This window comes from Nerophis lumbriciformis, linkage group LG14, assembly GCF_033978685.3.
Source record: "Nerophis lumbriciformis linkage group LG14, RoL_Nlum_v2.1, whole genome shotgun sequence".
Classification (NCBI taxonomy): Eukaryota; Metazoa; Chordata; class Actinopteri; order Syngnathiformes; family Syngnathidae; genus Nerophis; species Nerophis lumbriciformis.
The window spans coordinates 22,548,824-22,565,904 of NC_084561.2; the positions used below are offsets into that span (position 1 = coordinate 22,548,824).

General features: G+C 40.2%; 1 protein-coding gene across 3 annotated transcripts in view; it reads right to left on the reverse strand.

Annotated features, from left to right (window-relative positions):
* The window catches only part of fcho1 (FCH and mu domain containing endocytic adaptor 1), a 97,053-nt gene that overhangs the window by 7,034 nt on the left and 72,938 nt on the right, over window positions 1-17,081 (reverse strand). For all 3 annotated transcript variants that reach the window (XM_061975802.2, XM_061975803.2, XM_061975806.2), the window contains 13 exons: window positions 16,458-16,518; window positions 12,950-13,131; window positions 12,763-12,787; window positions 12,619-12,672; window positions 11,304-11,355; window positions 8,846-8,970; window positions 6,947-8,008; window positions 6,684-6,790; window positions 5,483-5,684; window positions 4,843-4,957; window positions 4,589-4,744; window positions 2,756-2,888; window positions 2,394-2,590 (listed from right to left, as the gene is read on the reverse strand). In XM_061975802.2, coding sequence (XP_061831786.2) covers window positions 2,394-2,590; window positions 2,756-2,888; window positions 4,589-4,744; window positions 4,843-4,957; window positions 5,483-5,684; window positions 6,684-6,790; window positions 6,947-8,008; window positions 8,846-8,970; window positions 11,304-11,355; window positions 12,619-12,672; window positions 12,763-12,787; window positions 12,950-13,131; window positions 16,458-16,518 — 2,471 coding nt within the window. The remainder of the gene's footprint in view (window positions 1-2,393; window positions 2,591-2,755; window positions 2,889-4,588; window positions 4,745-4,842; window positions 4,958-5,482; window positions 5,685-6,683; window positions 6,791-6,946; window positions 8,009-8,845; window positions 8,971-11,303; window positions 11,356-12,618; window positions 12,673-12,762; window positions 12,788-12,949; window positions 13,132-16,457; window positions 16,519-17,081) is intronic.

Genomic DNA, 17,081 nt, shown 5'->3' on the forward strand with positions numbered 1-17,081 from the left:
ACCAACTTTTTTTACCCATTGGTACCTGCTGATGTGTATTTGGGATCTGCATAGGTCACAAAAATTTGCGCGTGTCCGCCATTGTTGTTTGCGCCATTGTCAATAAGTTTCTTCTTTTTCTCTATTCTCTTGTCGTGGAGCATTCATCCTCTGCTGTTGCCGTTTTTAATATAAAGTATCGTACAGTTCTAACTTAAAACTACCGGTACAATAAAGATGAAATGGAAAAGACGCTGTCAAAGTGGAGGCACGTAAATAAGACCACCCACAAAATGGCACATCCAAAAGAGACAGGCAGAAAGCGGCTTGAAAACTGTCTGTAAAACAATCTGCAACATTTTGACAAAATAACCACCATTACATGTTGTGTAGACCACAAAGACATTTTTTAAATGTAGAAATAAAATCATAATATGGTCTCTTTAATGCACCTTTTTTTGTATGAAAATGGACCCGACTAGAGCCGCCCATCGACAATGCGCCTTATAATCCAGTGCACATTATGGTCTGAAAAATACGGTAAAGTACAACATTCTGACAATAAAACTGCATTTGCGTCAAAATATCAGCATCTTTCTTCAAATGTAATTTAAATATCCCAAACTTTTGCTGCAATCAATCTTGGTTAATCAAAATTCAAGATGGTTATCTTTTTTTTTTTTTTAAATATCGTTTAACAGCAATAATTTATATATTATTTATTTCTGTGCAAAGTGGCAATTATTATTAAAAACAGTCAGGGGGAATGATGGATTAAATGACAAGCAGCGAAAAGAGTGATGGCGCTTCAATGAATCAATCAAAGTTAATTTGTATAGCCCTTAATCACAAGTGCCTCAAAGGGCTTCAAAACCACAACGACAACCCCTGATCTGAACTCCCCCCACACACAAGGAAAACAGTACAAAATCCCAAAATGGGAAAAAGAAGAAACCTTGGGAGGGGGCCGCAGATGTGTGCCCGGCTGCAATGGATGCCCTGTATCTACAATTATTGAATTATTACATTCATTTATTGTCCGAGTCCAGGCATTATTCTGCATACAAGTGATGGGTGAATGTGTGAATGTGTGTGGCACACTCACTGGATGTATTGACACTGCACTGGTGTTTAGTTATGGCACCATCTAAAGTCACTACATTTGACCTGCACATAAAATGAATAGTTAACATAAACAAGTGTTTTTATTTTTAGAGAGGGCAGAATAATGCAGTGTGAAAGCGGATGTGGTTACTTTGTAAATAAGTAAACGTACCGTATTTTTCGGACTATAAGTCGCAGTTTTTTTCATAGTTTGGCCGGGGGTGCGACTTATACTCAGGAGCGACTTATGTGTGAAATTATTAACACATTACCGTAAAATATCAAATAATATTATTTAGCTCATTCACGTAAGAGACTAGACGTATAAGATTTCATGGGATTTAGCGATTAGGAGTGACAGATTGTTTGGTAAACGTATAGCATGTTCTATATGTTATAGTTATTTGAATGACTCTTACCATAATATGTTACGTTAACATACCAGGCACGTTCTCAGTTGGTTATTTATGCCTCATATAACGTTCACTTATTCAGCCTGTTGTTCACTATTCTTTATTTATTTTAAATTGCCTTTCAAATGTCTATTCTTGGTGTTGGGTTTTATCAAATATATTTCCCCCCAAAATGCGACTTATATATGTTTTTTTCCTTCTTTATTATGCATTTTCGGCCGGTGCGACTTATACTCCGAAAAATACAGTAGTCTCAAAGGAATATAGCCTGTTGAGGCGTTTTCTAAAGTAACATCCAAATTTTGATGCCCCTGAGAACTTAAGCTCTTGAAACTGCTGCCCTCTTCATTATGTAGTTGAATAGCCGTGCCATACACTGTACAAATTAACAGACTTCTTTGGCGTTACACTAGATGGGTCAGTTTGAGAATCACTGCTTTACAATATATTAACAATATTAAAGTATTATACAATCAAAGATCTGTGAATAATACATTTATAATTGAATCGTGGCCCCTGAATCCTAATAGAATCGTGAGGTGCCCAAAGGGTCCCACCTCTACATCACACAGTATTACTCTTTGTGTTTCATAACGTGCCATTGCCCAATCACTAACTATTTTACAATAAACGTTGGTCTTTCACCTGCTCTAAATCCATTGATTAATTGCAATGCTAACAAAGTCAAATATTTTAGTAGGTGTGTATTGTCTCTGCATTCAAATTATTTAATTTGTGTTAAGCAGCAGATCTACGGTAAAGCATCACCTCCTCAGTGTGTTTCTGTTGCCATTACAGGCCTCAGTGACCTATGTGTGTGTGAGACATTAAGCCTCTCAATGACACACACACACACATGGTTCTTCTCATCTCTCAATTACAGTCACAATTGCTCACCAGGAAGCGGGCGGTTGGCACTGCAGGTCGGCCACTGTGTGGTCCAGCTGCAGCAACACTTGGACGGCGGTGAGCTGAGTGGAAGGCGCCGTCACAGGACAGCAGTGGTAGTCCAGAGACACCCTGGTCACCGTGCCACTTCGCTGGCACTCGGCTGACAACAGAAGAGGGGCCCTGGCTGGGTCCTGAGAGGACACCTGCACACACGGTACATTATTTGTTGAAATGAGATCCAGATGATTATACAGGTGGGCAGCATCCGGCATTCCAGTGAGCCTGAACAGCAAAAGTGCTAAAGCTAACTGTTTACATTAGTTAGCAGCCGTTACGTTAAAGCAGCACAAAGAGTGTTTGATGCTGACCTGATACTTGAGTAGTCCAACATTGTAGTAGGAAGCCTGGGGGTTGAGTTCAGCTTCCCGCTGTAGGAAGAGCTGCAGGGCCTGCATGTTGAACCAGAAGTCCCGGGCGTCCGGGTCGCTTTGAGACGGGTCGCTGTGTGCAGACGGTTTACATTGAGCGGCATGATGTGACACAAGGCATCAGGGTTAGTAAAAAAAAAAAAAAGGATTGCAATTGCATGCAAAATGCATAATTGGCCATGACGCATGTGCATACCATTTTTATGGAAGTTGCGGGAGACAAAAAGTGAGCAAAAAAACAAGAATAGCAAAACAAATATGTTTAAAAATACATCACCTACTTTTGTATTTTTGATGGGTACCTGTCACATTTGAATTTTTACAGTACCAATGTGAGGTACTTGGTAATAAATATATTGGTACTAAATAGTACCAATTGTCTGTACTTTTGTATGTGTTAATGAAATAATAAAAGTTCCTTTGTTTAATTAAAAAAAAAAGTAACATTTTACTACTCAGCTGAAAATGGTGTCCAGCTGTTATATCTTGTTTTCTTACACTTCTGAGTCTCATTTACACGTGTGCATTTATTTCAGTTAGTCCCAAGTGTGTTGCCGAGGTCAGGAAGTAGTCTTTGCCATTAAGTTAAATGGGCCAGTGTGCACAATGTAAGTATTGTATATATATATATATATACACAGCAACTGTAACGTGCATCTTAATTGTATCCATCCATCCATTTTCTACCGCTTGTCCCTTTCGAGATCGCGAGGGGCGCTGGAGCCTATCTCAGCTGCATTCGGGTGGACAAGTCGCCACCTCATCACAGGGCCAACACAGATAGACAGACAACATTCACACTCACATTCACACACTAGGCCCAATTTAGTGTTGCCAATCAACCTATCCCCAGGTGCATGTCTTTGGAGGTGGGTGGAAGCCGGAGTACCCGGAGGGAACCCACGCAGTCACGGGGAGTACATGCAAACTCCACACAGAAAGATCCCCAGCCCGGGAATGAACTCAGGACCTTCGTATTGTGAGGCATATGCACTAATCCCTGTCCCAATCACTGGCCCAATCTTAATTGTAGTTGTTACCAAATTTGGAGGTGTTGAAATCGCCATGTAAAATAGCTAGTGCTAATGAATAACGTGTATATGGTATATCCAATGTAACTTAGCATCGAGTTAGCACATTTTGAAAAGTGGGGCTTTAATTTTTGAGTGTTTTCTATCATGCATGCCTGCTTTGTTAGCATGGAAATTTGCAACATTACCTAGAGGCAGTCCGCTACACATACGCCGATTTGCCCGCTAAATGTTTAAGTCGGTGCAGATTCTGCATTCGGATGTGACATCATGTGCAAAAAATGCTTCGAAATATGGTACCGTTTGATTTAACGTGATTCAGTAATTGCTAGTACGGACGAAATTCAACACCCAGCCTTACCAATTTTTGCTTTTAACTGAGGGTGGCCCGCTGCTCGTTGAGAAGAGCAATATCTTAGGCTTCAAAAGCATCCAATAGGACAAGAAAAAGTTGCTTCTTTGAAAAATACAATCTTAAGTCTGAATACTTGCTAAATATAGCCACATATAGTTAAGTTGGAAACACAAACCCCTCCTGCTATGTCTTCTTATTCTCTGGCAGACTAGGTTCATATGAGGTGCGTTAAACAACAGTTACGATGGCACCTATTGCATGGCAGTATAACGACAAGCAACATTCACAGACAGTCCCATTATAATGTGTTTATGAGCAGGTAGCACCTAATATATTATAGATTGATATAAATGCATTTTATTTATGGGAAACACTGAACTTACTGACCTGAAAAGAAGCTTCTGGTTAGGCAGGAAGTGATCTATCCTGGAGATGTTGACCAGTCGAAAACTGAGCACAGGAACGTTGGCGTTGGCTGTGAAAATGCGAGTGATGCCTGCTGGGAATGACATTGTCAGGTCGCCTGTGATTTTCACAAGACAGCTGAAGAAAAGAGAAAAAAAAAGACAAAATGCTTTTTATTGGCAGCAGGGAGAATGTAAGATGTGCGCCATTTTCACAGACAATAGCGCCATGCTGACCGATTGTTTTGTCCACCCTTGAAATAGGCATTGATGTACTCGGTGATGGCTGCTGCCACAGGCCACGACTCTTGGGTGCTGAGGGAAATGGGACTGGGTCCTCGTGAGAGGTGCACTTTGCAAAGAAACAGATTCAAAAATGAAGTATGTTTAAAGGAAATTTAAAGAATAATATTGGTGATAAACGTTTGGGAACCAAACGTTTGTCACCAAGTACCACCTCAGAAAACACCACAATGACCAACATTAAAATACAGTAGCGTAGTAGGCCTAAGTATTCATTAAAAACAAGGCAGAGGACTTATTTAACAAGTATAATACATCTTTTTGGGATTACACACTGTTTGATCAGTAACACTGTGTTAGAATATAATCAATAATTCAAACTTTGTTCTAATTAAGTGATTAATTGGCTTACCACTAGATGGAGCCCACGTACCACAGTTTGAGAATCACTTAAGTGTTTGTGTGACTGTTCTTGTGCTTGCAAGGACACACAAGTGAGTAGTTCCGGGCTGATGTATTTCCTTAATAGTGTAATAAGATCAAGCCTAAGAAAGTTTTGGCGTTGCCATCTTGGTAAATCCATTTAGAAGCTAAATGAAATCAGCAGCTGAGCTGAGCTTTAATTCTTTCTTACACTGCCTTGGTGGGTGGTCCTGGGAAGGGTAGGGGAGCGGTGAAGCTTGCCCCACCCTGGCAGGGCTGGGGGCGCGGTTCTGCCCCCCCCATTCATTGTTTCTGGCTTGGGGCCCCCACTCGCTTGGGCTAGAAGAGGATGAGGAGGAAGACGGGAGGGAGGGGCTGGGCTCAGGCAAAGGTGACGAGCACAATGACCGGGACTGTGATGGGGGAACAAGACAGCACTTTAGTATTGTATAAATGGTACTACTAGTATCGATACAACATAGGTACAGCGTCACAATGAAATGTCATCCATCTAATACTACGATAACAACAATATTTTTGTTGAGTGTACACGCACGATATATTTGTCTTTTCATTATTGTTTGGAAAGACTATATGTAAATATTTTAAGGAAGTAAGTTCTTACAAGTATAGACTTGTAAGAACTTACTTCCTTAAAATATATATATTTTTTTTTAACATATCTTGTCTACAATTTTTCATATTTATAATATTTATTATAACATGTCCTAATTCTGCTAGAAATTAAAGCATCTTGATATTGTTCAAATAGAGACACTTACATATGACTATGACATAATGCCTTAGCATGCTGTCCCAAGACGATGTATTACTACGCTAGAAAAAGAGTTCCTCAGTGTTTGCTCTTACAGTAACAATGTCCCAATAGCTTGGTTATTATACAGGTTACAGAACGTAAATTAAGTATTGTTGGTGGTTTTTGGATGCATTTTAAAGTTTAGCGGCAGAATGCATTGCTCCCATTAGCTGCATTACTTAGTCACCAAGAATGAGACGATTTTTGCAGATTAGAATGCAAAAAAATCTAACTTGTATGTTCTTGTCTCTCATTAGGATTGTGAACGATAAGACCAAATTCCCAAAAAGTGCAGTACCTCTTTAAATTGTGGCTGGTGAATGTATGCATTACATTACATTACACGCAGTAAGAAAGGACCAAATGACAGGGAAATGCACAAATACTGATCTAGTCTAGATGTGACCAAATTAAGTCTATGAGCACCAACTGATGAAACCTACTCGGATGAGAGGCAAAACAAAACGTCTTCTAAGACAAACCAAACAGTCCAGTTGCGATCGATTGAAAGCCCTGAGATGACAATGACCTAGATGAATGAGAACATTCATAGACACGCACAAATACTGTATTTTTCTAGTAACTGTATACTCACTCGGTCAGTGCCGCTAAGACGTCCTGAGCTCCGTTTGGTCTTTGTTGCTCTGGAAAGAGCAGCTGTGATTACGGTATCGGCATCCTTTCTGAAGGTGTGTTTGGACCCTGAGGAAGACATGTTTTTGTTTTTGTCGTTCCTTTTTCAGGCAAACAATCACGATAAAGTCACAGAGAAATGTTTGTTATTTTGTATGATGACAGTTGTAAGTAATCTATTGTATAGACCCATGTAATGTACATTTCGACTAAAGGAATTCATACCTTTGTGAGCGACGATACTGCAAGGCAGCGAAGTGTTAAGGTCGAGACAATCTTGGTCTTTGTCTGTGGAGAAGCAAAGGTCTTCCTGCGGACCAGAATGTCTTGTGAGGGGAGGAGCATTTCGGCGGGGCTCGCTCCCTGAAGAACGAGATTTTCTCCTCTCTTCTGCTGCATCGCCCTTCCCTGCTTCTCCTTCAGTTGACTTAGAGCTGCTCAACTTTCCAGAGGCACCCTCGCTAAACGGGTTGTGAACAGAGTTCCAGTGTACCAGCTCCTTCTTCGGCTGAGATTGGGATAAAGGACCTGGAGTGGCATTAAACCCGGGCCTATTGCTGTTGGTGCTGCTACCATTGCTATGAGGTGGGACTATTCCAGCTGTGGAAGACATTGATGACTGGTGAGTGGGGCTGCCAATCATGGTGATCGCAAATGGGTCATCAGAAGAAAAAGGTGGCGGTAGACTTCGGTCTCGTTTCCTGTCTCTGTTTTTACGATTCGAGGAGGTGAAGGAAGAAGAAGGCGGCGGAAGCGTTTTGTCTGTGACAGAAAAGGAGAACGGATCTCCTCGCACCTCAGAACTCCTTCTCTCCTGGGCTGGGCGTGGAGGCGGACGTGGCCAAGCGTCCGCCACCTTAAAGGACTCCTGTGTGACATTCCTGTCAAAAGCAGCAAAGAAAGGATCCTCAGGGATGTGTCTGCAGTTCCACATTGCTGTGTCCATCTCCGATGAGGGGAAGGACTGCGGGAAAGCTGGGAAGCACATGGTGGAAGAGTCCATATCTGAGGGAAGACGAGAGAACCGAGATGGGCCAACGGACCAGGCGCTCACAGGGTCGTCCTGTAGATGAGGACTTTGAGCAGGGGAGGGTTCCCGGAAGACTGAGAGGAAAGGATCTGCAGGTCGCTCTCGTGCTTGGGTCTGTTCTTTACTCTGAGAGACAGGAGGCCATGCTGCCCAGCCAACAGGCTCAGGAGAGGGGCCAAGTGGCTGAAGGGAAGGCGAGTCAAGACCAGAGTCCTCAATGTTGTCGGGTGAGGAAGAGTCTGATGAAAAAGCCGCATCTAATGCAAAAAAAAGTCAGCTGTGAAATAGACAAGAGTATTAAAATTAATTCATTATGGCCCTATTCTCTCGTTTACGCTTAAGTGTTTCTTTACGCGCATGTCTCTCATTCGTATTCTTCCATCCAGTATCCATACATGCCCACCACACGTAAGTGAGGCAAGAGCATGAGTCGTAAATGAAGGAAGTCTCATTACTAATGAGGCGGATTTGCCATGATGTCCTTTTTTGGGTGTGTGAAAATCATGAAACATGGGATTTTCCAAGCACTTGTGAATGTAATTGGAATCCATAAAAATGATAACACTTTCAATTTGAAAAGACTGTATCCATCCAGGCTGCGCTAGAAGCTGTATGTGTTTTTTCATGGTGATGTAGTGTGTGTATGCACACTACAACAGCTTCTTCTTCCTGGCTGGATGTCCATAGTAGATTAAACTTGTTTCGCCTGTTATTTATGTAGCAAATAAGGCTGTGAATCTATTTGATTCGATTCTTGGGGTAGAGATGTATTATGTGTGGCGTACATTGCATCCAAACTTCAAGTGCAAAATGGTGTTCTACCTTCTGACGGCACTTGACAAATTGCAGCCTCAGAAGCGCGTAGGAGTGAAAGTACCGAGGTTGATGGGAGAATTTGTGCAGGGTCAGACTTAACAGGGAAACCCCACATTTCACTGATGCTCCACCCAGAGTCCACATAGTGAATGAAGGCGCGCAGTGATAGACTTAAGTTGAGAAGGAGAATGCTGTGCAGCCAAAATCCATGCAATCGCCAATCTTTTTCTACTTAAGCACATTGGAGAATAGGGCCCTAAATAATTTGTAATAGTTACATTCAGAGGCACCAAAAGAACGTTGTTCTTGGAGTTGTTCCCGACCACCAAAACTTTTGGATTTGAATGCTGCCTCGAGCGGAGGTCCAAAGAGACTGTTGGTACCGAATGCTGTAGAACTCAACCTGATGAAGAGCACAGTCAGCAGTTCACAGTGGTTCAAGACACGAGAAGGAGAAAATATACAGAAAATTGGGGCTGGTTGCTGCAAACAGTGCACCTCCGTAGCACTCACAAGGTGCACTGAGGTGCAACAATCTTAAACTATAATGTGTGGCTGTGTTTTAGCAGGGTCAGGTGGGTACAGCCAGATTCAAAGGAGAGCAATCTTAAAGGTGACCTATTTTTGTATTTTCTGACCTTGTTGGATAGTTGTGTTAAAAAATCCCAAGGCGTCAAGTCATAAGGTACATGCTTTTGGCAGTGAACTTGCGCGTAGTTTCTGATGCTTCTGGTTGCTGTTTTTTTTATCCAGTCTTTTTGGCTACGTTGTGACATAACTGTACAAATGTAATTTGGACATTACCGTATTTTTTAGGTTATAAGTCGCAGTTTTTTTCCATAGTTTGGCCGGGGGTGCGACTTATACTCTGGAGCGACTTATGTGTGAAATTATTAACACATTACCGTAAAATATCAAATAATATTATTTATCTCATTCACGTAAGAGACCAGACGTATAAGATTTCATCGGATTTAGCGATTAGGAGTGACAGATTGTTTGGTAAACGTATAGCATGTTCTATATGTTATAGTTATTTGAATGACCATAATATGTTATGTTAACATACCAGGCACATTCTCAGTTGGTTATTTATGCGTCATATAACGTACACTTATTCAGCCTGTTGTTCACTTTTATTTATTTATTTTAAATTGCCTTTCAAATGTCTATTCTTGGTGTTGAATTTTATCAAATTAATTTCCCCAAAAAATGCGACTTATACTCTAGTGCGACTTATATGTTTTTTCCCTTCTTTATTATGCATTTTCGGCCGGTGTGATTTTTACTACGGAGCGATTTATAATCCGAAAAATACGGTAAGTATAAGTTAACTTCTGCTTCAAGCTGGGAGATTGACATAGCTGCCACCTGTGTTATTTATTCTAAATACAATAAAAATAAATACTTCAGTGTTTGTCTTTACTACATTTTACCCAAAAGTGTTATGTCAAGATGGATCAGTGGAAAATTGGATTGGCAGCAGTACTCCGACGGAAAAAGACCACAACATTAAAAGGGGAATTGCACTTTTTTGGGAATGTTGTCAATATTTCACAATCCCTACTGTGAGCCAAGAACACATATGGTTATCTTTTTTAAGCGTTCTTCTCATTTGTAAATAAACTCTAGCAAAAGTCAGTTAACAATGGAGCTGATGGGATTTGCTCTATTATGCTTAAATAGCGTTGTAAAAACATCCAAAAACCTCTAACAATGTTTTATATACATGCTGTAAGTATATATTTTACTCATTTTAAGTATACGGCGGCGCATTAATTTCACAGATGCATCACGTTTGCTATTTCCTAAGACATAAAGAACAACAACAACAACTACTACTAATCACAGCAGACTTAATGAGAACCGACAAAACTACTTTGAGACAAATGATGATCCAGAACCTTATATTTTTGAGCCTGAATATAAGGAGGATGAACTGCAAGTTTTAGAAGCTGAGTGATAAGCAGATCCTGCAAGTAGCACTATTGCTAAGTGCTAAACAAGAAATAAAACTATGAACATAATAAAATAATCACTTACTGTACAATGCCTGCTCTCATCGGGATGCCAACTTATGGGATGCTTGTATCTTCCCATTTAGATTAAGAATTAATCATAAACCTCACGCAGACGAAAAAAAAGGTATTTCACACCATCTTTGGGTAGAAGTTCAATGTCAAAGTTGACCAACTTTTCAGTTTATAGGTCACAAACTTCTACTACACAAGTGAGAGACATGATTTGCATTTTTTATGCAACTCTGTATTGGTCTGAGTGTGCAGGTGTACCTAATGTTGTGACCGGTTGAATCTACATGTATATGAAGCTTTTTTTAAGCCATGTCTGGAAAAAAAATAGTTGTGGCGTTCGTACTCAAATATAGATTTAAACAGTGCACATTCTCAAAAGATACATTTAGATACTTTTGGAGAAGGTGGGGTGTGGTCTTATTTGCAATCTGGTAACGCCTCCACAAACGAACATTTTGCAGATATACGCAGAAAGTAGGTCATAAGTGTGACCGTGAAGCAAAATTCATGCAAAATTTACACCAAAGCATATCCAATACATATAATCTGGATACCAAGAAAGTGTTTTAAATGTATCTTAAAAATCATCATAGGTTCCCTTTAAGGGTTGACTCAAGTTTCACAGTCATTGGCCACACCACAAACACGCCTGTGCTCTACCAACACACTTGTCAGACAAGATAAGAGGGATAGAGTATCTCACCTGCTGTGATCAGGGCTGGAAGTGGACCTGCGTAAACCCTCCTGGTCTCCATCTATGAACAGAGACACTTTCCTTAAGAACACTATATCACAATGTTATCAGAGCACTGACAGGATGCCAATAAAGGCGGAGAGAAGATAAAAATTTTTTTTTAAAAAAAGCTATCTTAGAAATACAGAAACACCAACAATAGCAAGGTGTCACTTAGCTCCAACTCGGGTTGCACTATTTTGAGAAAAAACCTAATTGCGATTTTTGTCTCTGAAATTTGGTGATTACGAATCGATTTGCGATTTTTATATTTTATACATATAAATGCAAAAAACTGGGAAAATAACGAGTAAGAAACATTTTACTTATTAAAAATATTGAACATCTTAAAGTGCATTTTTTCCCATTTGGAAAAACTAGGTCGGGTTGTCTTTTTTTGTTGCCATCACTGATCACGCCACTCTCGCTCGTTCATCCATGTTAATGGGCTCATATTTCCCATCCGATTTAAAGCTGAAATATTCCCACAAAGGGACATTTGGCCTTGTAATCATATTTTTGTCCCCCTAATGTTTGTTACTTCGCGGAACTTCTCACTGGCGGGTCGCGAGGCTCTCTGTCTGTGCTTCCTGTTGTGTAAAGCTAGCTGGATGACTGTAAAGAGGGCTCACTGCGTTCAGTAAATTCTACTGTTAAATAAACGCGCTTAGGCGCAGAGAGCGATGCAGTGAGATGTATTTCTCCCTGTATGAAGCAAGAGACGAATGAACGCAAGGCTCAACGATTAAACAACCTCTTGCAGTTATTTATCGCACTTAACACCTCAATGTCATTTCATTGTGGATTAATCGTGCAGCCCTAGCTCCAACCACAACTTCTGCAGTAATTTTTTGTCATCATTCATTTCCTCACCTCAAGATCTGAGTGACTCTCCGCTACAGGAGTGCAGCAGCTTGATGAAATTGCAAAGTGCAGCCAAAGCTGTTGGCAGCGAGCAAACCCATCACTAAGGGAACATATTTTGGAGTCAGGGCAAAAGGCGGCTGTGGCTATTAGAGAGTGGTCCATGCAAGGTGAGCCAGCTGGCTGCACAAACTCAACTTTTACACTGCTGCTTCATTAAAGCGTTTGTGATGAAGTGATGGCTTCAACCAATTTACTAAGTTGGTTCATGCCTTTCCCATTAAAGACAGCCATAAAGGGTAGAATATAGGACCCTACTTTGTCTACAATTCAAATAATATACCATATATTTCTGATGAATTAGTACACAGGGAGTAAGCTAGCAACAGATATAGAAATAGTTTTGAAAAATGAGATTCACCTTTAAGGGAGGTGCCTTCACTGTCTTCTGTCCGTCCAGATGTACTAGAGTTTCCTGCCAAAACAAACATTCAGTACCAATATTGCAGTGCCGTGTCCTGCACTTTTTACTCTGCAAGCGGTTTAAAATGATTAAATAGCTTACTGGAGAGATGCCGCTTTACTGTCACCTAAAAGAATGAAATGAAGATGAAAGTATAAAGACCGAAACTAATTATGGGCTATCATTTTTGCAATGTCTTTGTGAAGACTAATTTGGATGCAATTTTTAGTCCTGCGATCTTTAAGCAAATACACAATAATCATGAAAAGCCACCAATTGTTTGACGTACCCCTCTGTTAGGCGGCAGCGTGAGAGTCCCCACAGTGGCTTTCAGCTCCTTCTCGCTGGCTGCAACGTTGCTGCGGTTGCTGTTGACTACCGGTCTGATCTGGATTTGGAATTTCTTGGGTTCCTCGTCGTCAAAGTCTGAGTCGCTGGAGTAGAAGTTGTGCCCCTTATCTTCAGCGCAGCGTGCAGAGGAGCAGGAGAGTTAAGTGCTTAACTTTAATGAAATACCAATTAAGGGATACACATTTTCCAAAATAAAACGTTAGCACAAGTGATGGGTCAAACACTGAATCATACACAAGGAGTGATACGGTGCCCCTCAATGCCTCGAAAGAAATATACACCTGCTGTGTCATTTGACTGTACTAGCGTATTTATCACAAAGTGATTCTTTCGGCTCACGAGTGGCAGCTCCAACTGAAAGAAGTTTTAGGAGTGGCGTGCCGCGTTTGGTTTTCATTGCCATCATTGATTCTAAACAGTGGAACTGATAAAAATGTAGGGACTCTTTTAATCCAGCAGAGGACCCCATTACGAAACACCAAAACTGTATCAGTGCGGTGTCAATACATTCAGTGAGTGTATCATTTACCAATCACTAATTAGCCCCTTTCAATCACCATACAGCACACCATACACTATCAGATTTGTTTTAATGCTATAGTCATGGTAACTTGGCCAGGGTAGCAAAAAAAGATTTATGCTCAGCATAAGCTACAAGCAAGATACCGGCACCCCCAAGTTGCCCAACACTGCTCACATTAAGTGAATAAAAGCCAAACCCAGTGTCAAAAATATTGTGGCAAGCTTGATTCGCACAGGTAGGTTGGTGGTCAGAGGCAAACATCAACTTGCTTTAAGGAAGCCCTTCTTTTATCATTAACTATCACACTCTCAGTCCGATCAAGCTACCAACAGTCTTCATCTACATTATTTGTAATGTCATCTCATGAGTACAATTTTTAAGTCGATATCAAGCAGGTTTAAACCCACTACAAAACTGAGCTGACAATATATAAGATAAAAAACTAGATTTTGGGATTAAAAATACTAAAAACTAGAGCAATTATCTGTCCATGCGGATAGTTAATTTTACTTAATACATCCTAAATTAAGATTTGTATATCTTGAAATTAGCAGGACTTTTAAGATAGAAATAATTATTTTATTCTGAAAACAAGAATTATTCAACTAGCAATCTTAAAGGGGAACAGTATTTTATTTTGCCTATCCTTCACAATTATTATGAAAGACATGACAAATGGATTTTTTTTAATGCATTCTAAATATTCAATAAATTTGATTAAAAGTCCGGGACAAGTGCTTTTCGTGTTCTTCTCGCCAGATCCAGGTCCAAAATGGCTGTCAAAGTCTCTTGACGGATTATATTCTCAACTATCTACTTTTCAGGTTAGAGGCATGATTTATGATCTACAATAAATTTACAGGGAGCAAGGAAGCAAGGAAACAACAGACCACTCGATGATGTAAACATAGTGACACACAGATGTGATCACGTCGCCGCCATAAATAGTTTGTGTGTGTTAGCGTTTATCATAACAATATTACTAATACTTGGTTAATATTCAAGTCACAAAATGTAAATGTCTTATTGTTGGCGCTTTTTGAAAGGTTATGTATTGTATTTTATGGGGGGAATAGAGGACCTCCCATTCGCTTCGCTGTAAGCTGACTTTTATTTATGTTTATTTAACATTTAGAATGCATAAAAAAACAAAAAACACCTGTCGTCATGTCTTTCATAATGATTAAGAACGATAAGGCAAAATTCCAAAAAAAGTGCCGTTCCCCTTTAACTTAAGCATCCTCGGTATGTTGCAGAATCTTTAAACCAGATTTTCTATGTGGGAAAAACCAAAACATCTTTTTTGAATAATTACTTAATCAATGGTAACATTTTGTAAACTAGAACAGACAACAATTAATTATTGTTGTAATGATGTAAAGTCAATGACTAAAAATAAGTAAAAAGCTCTTAAAACTAGGGACATTTTAAATCTTGGCAAGTGGCAAATAACTTGCAGTGTACAACATTAACAGTGTTTTGAAGAAGGTCAAGCAGCTGAGGAAAACTGCCAGTAACCACTCAGCAGAAACATCTCCTCATCTATTAGTAAACTACAAAAACATAATAATAGATGACAAAGGTTTGGTTTATATTGCTCCATTCTCTACTGGGACAGGTTCCTTGGCAGAAGATGTAATACATTTCATTCTCCCCAAATTTGATTAAATCAGAGCGCACATCGGAACACAGCGAGAGAGAGGCAAGGGCACAGAGCAACATCCTCCATCACGGTCTGATGTGCTTTCAAAATACCAACCACTTCCTACATCTATTTTCCCTTGGTTGCACGGGGCAGTACTGTGTCGTACGACGAGGCGGCGGCGGCGACAAAAACAGCAGCTGTTATCTTGCGGCTGTCAGGACGAGGGAGTGCTGCCAATGATAAAAAGATCTGGACGTCCAGGCGCAAGTCCGTTTTATTGCCCACTCAATGCCAGCGTGCGGCAGTTCCAAACTCTCATCTGGAATGAATGAAGCTAATGCATCAAGTGGTTTGAGTTAATTAGGATACAGATTTAAACAATTGTCTCAATCCACAGTCAATGAGGCTATGAATGTGGCCCTTTGTCTGAACACCCTTACCTCTGACCCTATTACGCTTCATTTGAGGCTTTTGTGCGTGTTTAGTCACATGAGGTCTCATTAAGTGAAAACTGCCTGTTGTGAGTTTGTCGTGTAAGAGTTAAGTGTGTGCAATACTTGAGACACGTGGCAAACTGCAGTGTGGTCCGACACCAACAACGTTAAATATCCTGTTTTCCATCCATCCATTTTCTACCGCTTGTCCCTTTTGGGGTCACGAGGGGTGCTGGAGCCTATCTCAGCTGCATTCGGGCGGAAGGCGGGGTACACCCTGGACAAGTCGCCACCTCATCACAGGGCCAACACAGATAGACAGACAACATTCACACTCACATTCATACACTAGGGCCAATTTAGTGTTGCCAATCAACCTATCCTGTTTTGTTGAAGACAAATGTGTGATGTAAATGTATGATCGTTAAAATTTCCACTCAGCTATGTTTGCATACCAATTGTGGCACACAAACGCATCAGCTAATTTGAATATAAACAACCAAGAATTGGATAATATCAACCACAAATTGCAATTTCCTTTAAATTGTGTGCGCATGTAGGCTGAGCCATCACGTAGCCTGAAATAACCAAGAAAGAAATTAACTAACATCACAGCCAATCACAGCAGAGTCATCCTATATTAAGTACTAGACAAATCCCACCCAGACACCCTCATTGCTCTGAATCGAATCAATCTTCCTGTAAAATTGACTATCAAAATAGAGATGGTTTTGTAGACGAACACACAATTCTGTGATTTTTTTAAATAACACTTCAACATTTGGTATCAGTTCATTGTGACTATTATTTGTCAGTGTAGCTTAATGAAACAGAAAAAGGATATCATTCGGAGTACTGTCAGCTCTGATAATGAATCCTTCGTCGTCTACCTCCAAGGGGGAATTCTGCAGACACACATGCATCACCAAAGACACAAATGGTACATCAATCTTATATACTAAACACAGAATACAATACAACCATTTGACATCCTAATTAGGGAAAATGTTTTATATAATTTATTTATCTATTGTGTAATTCAAATCATCTTAGAGCAGATGTGTCTAAACTTTTTGACTCGCCACCACATTGGGCTAAAAGAAATTGGTCGGGGCCAAGCTAGCTAACAATCTATAAATGTATGAGTGTAGTCTCATTAAGAGAAGCTAGATCTTGTGGGACGAGGTTGGCCGACCCCCGAGCTAGCTAACCTGTCCCAGCTATATAGAGGGTTTGTCCGTCACTTCAACCAATGATGAGCGGTACCCCTGATGGGTGCTGCTCGTTGTGAGTTAAAATATTTGATTTCTTTATTTTTCCACGTTTAATATGTTTTTTCGATTTCTGTATTTTAATTTTCAAAGTACTGCTAAGAGATGTGTTTTAATTGCTGATGCGTGTTTATCAAATTTTTAAATGCGCTGGAAAACAGCCCGTTTTGTACACAATTGAGCTGCTTTCAATACCT